Source organism: Stegodyphus dumicola, chromosome 9 (assembly GCF_044657685.1).
Source record: "Stegodyphus dumicola isolate Sdum_Otavi_A_Nest chromosome 9, ASM4465768v1".
Classification (NCBI taxonomy): Eukaryota; Metazoa; Arthropoda; class Arachnida; order Araneae; family Eresidae; genus Stegodyphus; species Stegodyphus dumicola.
This window is the reverse complement of record NC_140776.1, coordinates 105700058-105713844: the sequence shown is the minus strand read 5'-3', so window position 1 is coordinate 105713844 and position 13787 is coordinate 105700058. Positions and strand designations below refer to the sequence as shown.

The following is a 13787-nucleotide window of genomic DNA, read 5'->3' as shown; positions in this document are numbered from 1 at the left end:
ATTAATTCAAATTGAACTATTCTTATCTTTTCTGCATTAGGTCAAAAGTTTACTTTTGCAGTGTCTAAACCAAGGGTTCTCAACCAGAGCAGAATTACTTCTAGGGAGAACTTCATGGTTTCATGAGAGGGAATGTGATCAGTCTTTTATTTACTTTTTAAGTATTTAATTTTATTTTATGAATGTAAAAATTTACTTTTATTTAAATTTTGGTAATTATCAGCATTTTCTATACTTTTTGTTTGTAAATTTACAAAACACATTAAAAAATAATTCATATTTAAATAAATGTATATGCATTTCTAGAGTTTTGGAAAGGAAGGGGGGGATGATCGCTTAGCAAAGGTGAAAAACATGTCTCGCATGTAGCAAAAAAAAGGTTTAGAACCATTGGTCTAAACAAATGGTGCATGCACAATATTTTGCCAAACATAAGTACTCTACATTAGGACAATCACTGGCAATTGATTGCTATTCTTGGTGGCATTTAACAACAGGGAGGGCATAAAAATGAAGAGGTACCAAGCTAACTTATTGCAAAAATCAAATTCATCACCCCACTGGCTAGAAATTGATTACAAGTAAATTTTCTAGCCATGATTTCAATTTATAAGCCATTAACTGCATTTAGATAACCAGTTAATTTTATTTTGATGCCAAATTAAATTGGAAATTAAATCTGAATTTTGTCAAATTAAATCTAAATTTTGAAAAGCTAACCTATCACATAAATCAAATTATTCACCACACAGGCTCGAGAGCCGGATCTTGCAATGAGCATGGAAGCCATGTCAGACCAGACATCCGTCAGAGGGCAGTAGCGCTGGACTAAATCAATACCATCTCCATCTTCCATGACTGCACCACCTAATAAAGAAAATAAATTAATACAAAAATACTTTAAAATAAACACCTATCAAAACTTTATACAGGGTATTAATGGAAGGGGACTACATGCTTTTCTCGTTAACCCTTTGACGCGTGGTGGTCGTGCCCTGAAACCACCAATTTTCGAATTTTTTTCTCCTCTTCCTTCTGAAATTTTTGAGTGAAAATCAATTGATTACTGATCTTTGACCTCTAAATAACACAAAATGACTACAGTATGATACATTTTTTAGGTCTTAGTACTTCAAATCGGATGCCTTTTAAAATTCATTTTCAATGAGACAAAATAACTTCCTTTTATTAATATAAACAACTTTAAATTTCAAAAGTTATTCATCACACATCATGACTTATATCATAAACAATAAAAAGTAACAATAATTAAACTGCATATATATAAAAAAACTCTATGTGGTTTTAGGGCGCGACCACTGCCCCACTAGAGTATTGTGTCACAGTGCTCTAAAGGCTCTGTGATCGCGCCTTGAAACCACTGCTCTTCACAATGGCGTTTGTTTGCTTCTCAAATAGAAATGTTTATTTTTACCCGGATATAGATAAGGGATTTTGAAATCACAGAGTTATTTTATTACTAAACAATACACGCACCTGCCCAGTAAAAAGGTCTTTCTTTTCCAGAGACTTTTCTCTGACCTCAACACACTTGCTCCCCAAGCTAGTATTGTGATTTTATAAATTATTTCCTGTGGTTTAAATTTAATGTAAATATACTTTGCTATAATTAAAAATAGAAATCGCATAAAGTTTTATTTAAATTAAAAATATTTTCTGAATATTTTGAGACGAAATACGAATAAAATAAGTATGAATGGGAATGATCCGTATCAAAGCCAAAAAGACCAACCCCCCCCCCATTAACATAAAAAACCACAAATGCCATGTGCCAGATGAAAAGAAACTAAATAACGCTGGACATATACCGGTGAAATTTAGATCTAATCTGTGTACATTTTGTAGCACAAGGAAGAAACATCATAGAAGAAGATACATTTGCGAAACATGCAATGTGGGTCTATGCATGTACCAAAAAGACAAAACATGCTTTGAACTATAAAAAATATTTCTTCTTTGAAAAAAAAAAAAAAAAAAAAAAAAACACAGTCTTTTTTTTATTCTTATTTTATTGAGTTTTTTAATCCATGTAGCCAAATGTTCTTATTATATAGGTACTTATACTTTCATCTGCTATAGAAAAATTACATAAATCTTTATTTTTTAATTTTTTTGATGATTTAGTTTGTAAAATAATGTAAAATATATATTATGCAATTCTTATAGGCATTTTTTAAAAAAAATCATAAATTTCGTTATTTGTTGGAAACGCGCACGGAAAAAGGGAAGTTTTTTCCCCCTACTACCTAGGTAAGTTTCAAAGTCCTAGCTGCGCGGTGGTTTCACAGTGCGACCACCACCCACAAAACAATGGGCAAGAGTAGATTTTTTTAAATTCATATATTATTTGTGTTAAGGATCATAATATTCAATTTCTAGAGTTTTTAGTTAAAAAAATTATAAAAATAATATCGCGCGCGTCAAAGGGTTAATACTGTTCCCAGAAGTGTACTTTCAGCTGCAGAGCTATTTCCCCACCCCAAAATAGCGGGTCCTCAGCCGGCTTTGGCTTGGTCACTATTAAGGCCAGAAGTGGTGGTCACTTTATTAAGAAGGCACCTATTAGGTGGGCTATCTTTGCATCCTATGAAAGGACAGAAGTTACAACCATGCATTCTCCCGGATTCAAACCCGGGTCCTGTAATATAGTACCTGGCTCCCCTAACCAATATATCGTCTGGACCGTGCTTCTTTAAATACAGAATTATGCAAAAATTGTTTTGATACTGGGAGGCAGTAAATGTCTATAATTCCCAGATGATAGATAATAGATCCCAGATAATTTTTTTCATAGTTACTGAAAACTGATAATTAAAGAATTATTTAAAAAAAAATAGTTCCAGTTCTGAAACTACTACAAAATGAAAATAAAATAGAAACAAATAACAAAATTATGCATATGCAACAGTCAACTGAAAATGACCCTATAAATAATTTTTACTACAAATTAAAGTAATCCGACTTTTAGGAATAAAAAAAGCCTAGACTACATATCATGTACACTGCGCAAAAGAAAAAATAGGACAGTTCTATATCTTCCGTTCTACTGGGCCGATTGACGAAATTCAAATTGCGTTCTTCATGTCTCGAAAGTGTGACTTAGGATATATATTAGATTTCTAATTATCTTGACACAAAATCAGACCTTTTCAGACCTGTGACTCAAATTATCCCTAAATATGAAATTTTGTAAAATTTGGTGCGAAATTTACAGAGAAGTTCACAAATTTATGTTGCCACTTTTTTTTTTTAAGTTTGTACAAAGAATAGTTCACTTGGCAAACTTCTTAATATATGTCAACCTATTTTCCTTTCCCGTGAGCGGAAAAAAAGTGCCAATTGTTCCTTTTTTCAAATAGTGTTCTTCATATTATATTTTTAATTATAATTGTTATTATTTTAAGTAATTTTTTCTTTTCCAAATTTCATTTTAATTGTTTAAGTTGCATGGTTTCTTTCGAATAACTGTTTTAAAAATTTCTATTTACCCATTCGAACTGAGAAGTTTAAATAAAAGGTGCATCGTTTATATTTTTTCAAATAGTTTTCCTTATAATTTTTTGGTCATAATTATTATTTTAGGTAATTTTTAAATTTTTAGACTTTTATTTTTAAATTTTAGGTAATTGTGTAATGTAATGTTTGTGTAATGTTTGTATAATGTTTGTAGTAATGTTTGTGTCGCATTGTCTCTTCAGATAATTGTTTTAAAATTTTCTATTTATTCATTCGAACTGAGCAATTTAAATATATTTATTAATATAAATTTTTCAGGATTTGATCTTATTTATTTGAATTGCAGTTCTTTCGGAAGAATATTTTGTGTCCCAGACAACAGTGCATCTGAAAACTGAATATATTAAAAGTGAAAATACAGCAAAGCACAGTTAACACGCCTTTTAATATGTTCCATTCAGAAAAGATATGTAAATGAGAAAGATGTATAACCGACATTTAAACTTAAAAATGAGACAGTTCTATATCTCCCGTTCTACTGGGCCGATTGACAAAATTCAAATTGCGTTTTTCATGTCTCGAAAGCACGAGTTAAGATATATATTAGATTTATATATAGCACTATTCTATCATAGGTATTTTGATATAAAATCGGACTTTTCTGAAATAACGTACCAATATTTTTACATATTTCGATTCCACGACTTCAATTATGCCAGGCTGCCAAGTTTTGGAAAAATCATACGAGTAGTTTTTAAAAAATTAGCTCCTCAATGATAATTGAATTTGGGCATATATTTATTAATATCTCTTTTTTTTATTAAACTTTTTTGATTCTTCCTTTCACATTTTGAAATTTAGGTTCATTCCAAATAAAATTCAGCCATTTTTTTTTTTTTTTTTTTTTTTTTTTTTTTTTTTTTGTTTTATTTTTAAAATTTTTATTTTTAAATAAGTTTTATAAATTTTACAAAAAAACATTTTGAATTATAAACTATAAAATTTTTATCATCATCTTAAAGTAGATGTGGTTTTAAGCATACCTGCAAAAAATTAAGAGTTTTTTATTCAAAATTCGGATGACTCACATATATTACTTTAAAACAGTTTTATCATTGTACCCATTGCTTTACACAATTTAATCATCCTACATTTAATTTCTTAAAATGTTATTCATATTTTCCCAAATAATTTATTTTTGAAAGCGCAAGAATCAAATATTATAAACTTTAAAAAATTTAAATAATAAAAATACAAAATTTTATGCAAAAATTTATTCTTTCTTTTTAATGGCTTGTTCTTTTTCTTTAGGCATTCTGCAAGTATATTAAAAAGCATCTAACTTTTCGAAACATCTTGGTATTTCTGACATTCATTTTAAATAAAATTATCGCCTTCCATTTCATAAAGGCCCACAAATGACCAAGCCGTAAAGTCGCTGAACACTAGTAGTTTGCTCCGGGGTTCGAATTTCGGCGAACAAGCTGGTTGCATGGGCGTTTTCGTGGTTTTTCTCTTTGTAACGTGTATGCCAGCTGGTTTTCCTTAGAAATTTCTTCACGAAGGCATCCCTACTTTTAAGCAGATAGCCCTGCTTTGCCGTAGCTTAATAAACCAATTCAATCCATTTCATCTGTACTTAATCCAGTTCAATCCATTTCATCTGTACTTGGTCAGAACCTATACAAGTCTTTAGAGACTAAGCATTTTGAAGGCATGAGATGAAAGGAAAGACTGGTTTCATCAAGAAGGAAAATGTCTTTAGGTGACATCCACATACATACATCACTGGATAAATTCCTGAATATTCAAACAATTCGACTAAGAAATCATGGGATTCTTCGTTTATGGTGATATGATGTTCTATAACATAATTTAAATTTATACAAACATATAGTCAAAAACCAGTCGCTCTTCACTTTAATCTGCAATGATATCGTTTTTGTCTTTTCCGTTATCACAAGCTCAATTGATGGTATTTGCTGGTTACACGTCCAAATGTTTTCTCTTTGAACACCCAAATTCCTTGAAGTATTCTGAAAGTATATTCAAAAGCGTCCAACTTTTTGAAACACCTTGGTATTTCTGACAGCCAAATTCCCCTTCAAATTTTTGCTTACTTTTCTCCCTAATTTTCTTCTTTCTTTCTACATTTATTTTCAGTGCAAGAAAATTAAGATTTTGTTACACTTCCGAAAATTTTGCATTCTTGTCAATTTTTTTAAAATATCAATTACATCAACTGTGTTTCAGTTGAAGACAGCTTTTCATTTTCTAAGCATTTTAACTATAAATAAAGTTTACAGCAAAGTCCAAAGGATAAATATTTTAATTAAAAGATTTTTTTTGCTAAATGACAAAAAAATAAATAAATAAATAAATAAATAAATAAATAAAACAATCCAGCAGTGTTTAATCTGTATCACTGATTGACCCGATTATTATATCGACTACAAACAATCTAAATGATATTACAGATCATGTTTTTTATACAATCTATAACACGAGAGAAAATTAGCTACTTAAAACATTCTTTCAAAGAGAATTAATGAAAAATTTTTATATATATATATATATATAGTTTTTAAAGCTGGGGCATGACCCAAACTGTCAAGGTGCTGTTTGCTTAAAAACATCGTGAAAATAAACATCAAACGAACTTTCTCAGTTTTAGACAATTCAATTTAAATGCAGTCAAAGTAAAGTAGCAGACAATAACATGTCGAAAGTAAAAATTTACTCATACAAATATTTAAAAAAAAAAGGAAGAAAGAAATTAAGAAAAAGTTAAAAATTTGAATAATGTCATCTGTAATTTAAAAAAAAATAGCTTTTCATATAGTATTAAATATTTATTACACATCACTGAGGAGAAAAACTTCATATAATTAATTCTCCGTAAAATTTTATTTGAAATTTAAGGTTAAAAATAGCTGTGGCAATTCACCGTAACAAAATCCACATTTGGCATTATTATTGCTTTCCCCCCCAAAAAAAAGGAGATGCCAAATTTCAATATGCAAAAATATGTAAATTCATGTATATTTTAGAGAATTTTGAATAAAAAACTCTAATTTTTTGCAGGTATGCTTAGAACTACACCCACTTTAAGATGATGGTAAAAATTTTATACAATTCAAATTTTATATAATTCAAATTTTTTTCGAAAAATTTATAAAAATTATTTAAAAATAGAAATTTTAAAAATAAAACACAAAAAATGGTTGAATTTTATTTGGAATGAACTTAAATTTTGAAATGTGAAAGGAAGAATCAAAAAAGTTTAATAAAAAAAGAGATATTAATAAATATATGCCAAATTGAATTAATATTGAGGAACTAAAATTTTAAAAACTACTTGTATGATTTTTACAAAACTTGTCAGTCTGGCATAATTTGATTCATAGTATCGAAATGTGTAAAAAAGTTGGTATGTTATTTCAGAAAAAGTCAATAGGTTCAAAATACCTATGTTAGAATAGCGCTATATATAAATCTAATATATATCCTAAGTCGTGCTTTCGAGACATGAAAAACACAATTTAAATTTTATCAATGGGCCCAGTAAAATGGAAGATATAGAACTGCCTTCCCACTTTTTTTTGGGGGGGGGCGCAGTGTACATTTAAATATCCTTATTCTCAGTTTCTAATAACAAGCTTCATAATGAAATTCAACTTCTAATTTCCCTGACTTTTCCTGATCTTTATGACAAAATAAAACAATTTGCCCAAAGAAACATAGTGGACACTCTGTCAAATTAAGTAGAAATAAATAAATAATTTGATACATTTACTAGAAAATAGAATGGAATAAATAAAGATGTTAAAGAAACAACTTACTCTTTCATGTCAAAAAAAAAAAAAAAAAAAAAAAAAAAAAGGAAATTTATTATATATGAAATGTTAAATCATTCAAATAGGTGGTAGAATTTCTAAAAAAGAAATAGCGAACTGTGGAGTAAATTATTTATAATATATACCACTCTAATGGTGCTTCAAAATAAGACTGCAGAGCTAAAAATGGTACTGAATAGAAAAAAAAGTTTAATACAATTATTGATTATAATCTATAACTACACTCTGAAGGGATTTCTAAATTGCATGATTCACTTATTGCTAACATGGCCAACTGCTTACCATAGTTATCATAAAAAAGAAGAAATAAATAATGATTTTAATGAGTTTAGCTAGTGCAATTTCATACAAATATTTAATACTTCTGACTAAACATTTCATGATTTAAATACATTTTATTGTAAATCAATCACATTAGTTAAATATTTTATGCTTTACTGAGGGGCAACACATTGACGAGTGGAAGATAAAGGTATTTTATTTCTGGTAATGGCAATAATTGCTTTTAAATACCAAAGGGTTTGCTGATTAAAACTGAAAGACTAATATCTTACATTTTGCCAAATGGCAACATTCTCATGGGAGGAAATTAAAATTTTTTACTTGGCTCACTTTCAATTTGCTGAGTTTATTAATTAAAATTCATTAAATTCAAACAAAATATGAAACAAATAAAAAACCAATTCAAATTTTGGCTTGGATGTGTCAATGTTAGAGCAGAGGACTATGTGTGTTCAAAATTTAGTAGCTTTTTTAAGTGTCGCCGTTTTTTCACAGTGCGAGGAACATACAAACAGATTTTTCATTATTTAATAGCAGACCTTTTTAAGCACAATAAACAGTTCATTTCTTAGAGAGAAAAAAAAAAAAGCTTATTAGCAGATGAACATTACAGCTATGTATCAAATTGTTTCGGATATGATCCAAATAATTTGCAAAAATACAACAAAGATTACAAAATTGTTTTATTTGCTTTTTTTTAAGATGGGCAATTTGTTTAATACTTTACTACACTGTTTTCCAAAAGTTAAGCAACAAACTGAAAAACTACAATAAATCGGCTAAAAGAAGTTCGAAATGCATGAAATTTGGATGTTTCAAATAAAAGCAAAGTGCATCAAGTATCATTATGGAAATGAGTAGCATTCTCACTGCTTATGTAAATATGATGCAAATTAAAACCAGCTGTTTAGGAGGTATTTTCTGTTCAATGAATGACAGAGCATTAAACAATTTCGAGAGAGCGAAAGTGTAAAAATGAGTTTGAGGTGAAATTTGTAACAAGAACTGCGTTATAGAGTCATAGGCCTATTAGAAGCAGGTCAACAACAGTCTGATGTTGCAAGATGGCTAAATGTTAACTATTCCAAGGTAAACCAGTTGTGGAACCAATTTCTGTTTCAGCCTTTCAAAACCCTAATGAAGATAGTGGCCTATCTTCATTAGGGTTTTGAAAGGTTTCAAGAGTTAGCAATCCTGCAGATGACTGTTATTGTGACTCAGTGCAGTGTCTCAACAGAACTGCAACTCCAAAGGGAGCATGTGAATTGGGTATATAGTCATAAATATTGGACTGAAAATCAGAGGAGGTCTGTTGTGCTCACTGATAAGTCCCACTTTGCTTTATAGAGTGATTCTCAACATGTTTACATATGAAGACAAGTAAATGCTCAATATCTTCTGTTTATCATATTTGAAAGGCATAGCTATGCAGGAGATAGTGTTGGGGAAGAGTACATGAATGTACAGACCTGTATTGTGTGGCCACATGGAACTCTCAATGCTCAGACTTACAGACACAATATACTGGATCCTACTTTGGTCATATGTTGCCATAATTACAATACTTTCAATTTGCAGGCTTGCCCTTACACTGTTCCTCTCGAGCTCAAATTTCTTAATGAAGAAACTATCCAAAAAATATTTTATATCAGAAAAAGATGCAATTGATAGAGCAAAAACATCTGCAACTTTAGCATATGAAATCACTTTATCATTGATTGAAAATTTATGTATATGTAATCACATACTCAGCAGAAGCAGCATGGAAATAAAACTTATTTTTGTTTTCTGAAAGTTCTTCCTCAACTTTTTTACTTGCAGCCCCTATTACCAAATCTTCATCTTTCTTCTGATTTTCTATTTTACTATAAATCACACCATATATTGAATTAAAAAACTACACAAAATTTGGTTTTGATTGCAAAACATGAATCAATGGAATTCTGCTTTGTAGAACTGTATTAAGAACATCGAATGATGGCAAAATACTTTGTTAAGGTCCAAAGACAAAAACATAAATATTTATTCTTCACAAAACAAACTTACACTAATCGAAAAATTTTTCCCTTGCTGAGCAATTTTTTATTTTGAGGGAAATTTATATCAGCTTTACGCTTATATTTTGGAGTATTATTTTGAGAATTGCCAATTAAATTGTTCACTTGTGCAGAAATTATTTTTCTCAAACAAATTTTTAACACAGGAAGTAGTAGCTACATCTTCATTTACTTTAGATATTTTATAGCTTTTAATAGAGCCTTTTATCTTCACTCTAGTAGGATGCAAGAAGAGGGTTCCACTGGTCGAGGATTCCAGGTAAACATTTCTTTAAAGATAGCCAGCGTGTACATACATGTTTAAAATTTTTTCTTATTTCAGTATTATGCAGCTGCTGGAATTTTTTCAATTTTTCCTTCCTTTCAAGATAATAATAAATATCAACAAGGTGTTCATCCACACTTATTGGTAAAGAAGCTGCTCCCCCTTTTCAGCTGCTAAATTTAAGAGATGACAGGTGCAGCTCATAATTTGAAAATCTGAATTTTCCTTTTTTAACCACTTACTGCCCAGTGATCTATTTATAGATCACCTCCCACTCAGAACTCCCAGTGAAAACGATATATTTTAATCACTTCGTATTGTCATTGGATGGTTTCCTTACACATGTGGCCACACCCCCAAACGAGATTTGAAGCATTCTTTCCCAGAGCAGTCCAGCGACTAGCGTCTGATGTTCGCCATTTTGAAACTTCAAAGAGTAGCTTTTGATTTTGTATCCAACAGAAAAAAAAATTAAAAGTAGTTTATACTTTTTTATGTGTTTTACATTTTCAATACATCTTTAATTATTCTGGCTTATTTATATTAGAAAAATAACTGTTTTTATTATTAAAATGCAAGTTTAAACATGCTGATCTATAAATAGATCACTGGGCGTTAGTGGTAACTAATATAATATTTTTCCCCATTTCATTTCTTCCAGAATGTCTCGGCATAAAGTATTTCAAACCGCCGAAGAAGCATATTACAATATATGTTTTCTAAGGAAATAAAAGTCTGATATAATTGCTTTACCGTTTGATGTGGATGAGTTAACTGATGGAAAGTATTTTAATGATAATGAAATGACTACTCCATCGGTAAAAGATCTGTCAGGTAATGTAAAAATTTGTGTACCCATGGAAGAAATAAAAGTAAAAGAACAATATGAATCGATAGACATAAATGATGATGGCCCTAACAGTACAAATTGGACAAAAAATAAAGCAAATTGGACAAAAAATAAGCCTAGTTATACTTTTAACAAAGTAGGTAATCTATCCAGTGAAAATTTGGAAAGCATTTCAAATATTTTAGGAAATACGAATCCACTTGAAATTTTTGTAGAATTTTTTACTCCAGAATTTTACGAATATTTAAAATTGAAGCAGAAAGATATGCAAAAGAAAAGGAAAAATAAGCCAGAATTTTCAGTTACAATTGATGAGTTGAAGAGTTTTATTGGTTTTTCGTATTTTCTCTGGCTACCACACTTTAACCAGTGAACATGATTACTGGTCAGAGAACGAAGACCTCATGATACCGATTGTAAAAAATTCATTGTCCCGAAATAAATATTTAGAAATTAAGTCTGTATACCTTTTTCCAACAATAATGACACAGTAATGCAAAAATCAGACTAGGCCTTTCAAAATAAGAAAATCAGTTTTCAAAAATTTGGAATTTTTGATAAATTTGTCCGTTGATGAAATTACGAATAGGTATTATGGACATCATTTTTTCAAACAATTCCTTAAAGGTAAACCCATATGGTTTGGGTATAAGTTTTGGGCCATGTGTGGAGTAAAGGGATACTGTTATAATTTTGCTTTATATTGTGGCAAGGAGAGTTTTTCCAATACTCCTGAAACTCCAAAAGAACTGCTTGGAACACGAGTGGTGAAAAAAATGCTACAACCAATAACTGATCCTAACAGCCACATCATCTTTTTTGACAATTTTTTTAATTCTTATGATCTGCTGGTCGAATTAAAAACACAAGGATTCAAAGCAACTGGCACAATTAGAAACAATAGAACAGCTTCTTGATAAGATATTAGAAAGAAAAAATCATGGTTCTTATGACTACTGCTTCGATGAAAAAGAACGAAATAACTATAGTTAAAATAGAAAGATAGCAAGTGTGTAATAACAGCAACAAACTTTGATTACATAGAGCCTTTAATCCAAATTTCAAGGCATCAAAAAGGTTTGAAAGAAAAATCTCAAGTTTTGCAACCTAATACTATTCACCAGTACAACAAAAATATGGAGTCGACCAGCATGACTGGCTCTTAGAAAAACACACAATTCAGATCCGTGGCAAAAAATGGTACTGGCCAATCTTTACTACAGTTATCGACTTGGCTATTGTAAATACGTATATTCTGTCCAATTTAACAAATTGCGAAAAGAAAAGTATAAAAGACATCCGAAGATATATCGCCGTTGCGTACCTCAAACGGGGAATAAATTCTAAAAAAGGCATTGGAAGACCTCTGATGATGTCATCAAGATCAAATGTAATAGACTCTGTGCATTTAGATAGAAAAGACTAATAGGAAAAAGACAAAACCAAAGAAAATACCAGTTTAAAAAATGTAAGGGTAGACCTCTTACGTTTTGTGCAAAATGTAATGTAACCCTTTGTCTGAAATGTTTTCCATTATATCACACTTTTACAAAATGGCTGTATAAAATTGTAACTAAGTAAATTTAGATCAGTAAAATAATATTTTCTCTTTTAAATCTCATTAGTTGTTTTTAAATTCACAAAAGTTTCATTCCCCCCCCCTAAATTTGTAAATTTTTAAATATAAAACCACAAGAAAGTTACTTGGTCTTTTACTATCATAAGCGCCCAGCGAACCATTTATAGATCACCTATTATCTCAGCTGCTAATTACGGAAAATGGATACAACTTCATAATTACTCTATTTATGATATATGAAATGTAATTTTAAAATATTTTTCAAAAATTTCGATTCTAAAATAATTTGGGCATTAACAAGTTAACATGCCTGTAACACTAATCTTCAAGTCTACCACTGCTAATGCATTATTGGCATCAAGTGCTAAGCAATTATCCAGAGGAATTGCATTTTCTTTTAAAGTTTAAATAATTAACTGTGCTACTTTAAAACCTGTTGATTGTCCTTTTAAAGTAGGGACAGAAAATAAACTATACTGAATTTCACTGGATTAAAAAAAAGAAACAACTGGATATAGTTTTGATATGGTATTATTGCTTACATCCATAGAGAGGCAGACTAGAACTGTTTTAATGCCATATATAACTCAAGATTCATTTTTCATACCCATTTCTTTAACAATTTCAGCCGTTCTGGTACTTGTACTTGAGTATTTCTTATCAATTTCACTATTACAGGGTTCGTACACATTTCTGCACATGGAAATTAAGCACTTTTAAGAACCATTAATGAAAAAAATTAAGGACCCATCAACAAATGGGAACTCAATCAATTAAAGATATTTGCTATGCCTGAACCTCATTTTTGTGATACTATCATAAGAATAAAATAGATCCACAAGTAGAATGCATTATTATTAAACATAATTTAATAAACATAATTATAAAACTAATTTGTGATTAAAATCTACTTTATAAAATTTATCAGGTAACATTAAATATTTTACCCTCATAATAGTTGGACATATTTCAAAGAAGATTAGTGACATTTTATTTATGTTCTACTAATTTAGCTTTATGTTGATATTTTTCATTTATGTTTCATTTTGTCACATATTTGCTCAGTTCCGAGGTTTAGTAAATAGCAGGTAGATTTTATGTCAAATGCCATAGGTTAAAATGAGAAGCAAAACTATAATCAGCATGATTCATTACAGAAGATAGGCTGTTGCCACCATCACTACTGCTTGCCTAGAGAGAGGCCTGCTGACAGAACAAACCTGAAAGCCTTATGTAGGTATGCTTGTTTTGAAATTTAGTTGTGCTCTGGCCTGTCTGACGCAGTTTGTGTCATAACTTCGAGTTCCTGGGGTTGTAACCCAGTTAATTTTAAGGTTCCACTAAGCCATTAAAGCACCAGAAGTGATAAGCCGTTTTGTATTAATTTAAGTCTCACTAGATGCAAAGAATTAAGTTTCAT

The 13787-nt window shown here is 30.0% G+C and overlaps 1 protein-coding gene across 2 annotated transcripts in view; it reads right to left on the bottom strand.

Moving 5' to 3' along the window:
- LOC118203601 (kelch-like protein 24) overlaps nt 1-13787 on the bottom strand; it is a 132704-nt gene that overhangs the window by 38709 nt on the left and 80208 nt on the right. The window contains exon 9 of one of the 2 annotated variants that reach the window (XR_015043056.1): nt 746-867. Coding sequence is in view for 1 of the 2 variants with exons in the window: in XM_085823863.1 (XP_085679989.1) it covers nt 721-867 (147 nt within the window). In the remaining variant the exon portion in view is untranslated. Of the gene's footprint in view, nt 1-720; nt 868-13787 lie in introns of both variants that reach the window. The other variant, XM_085823863.1, reaches the window with a different exon arrangement.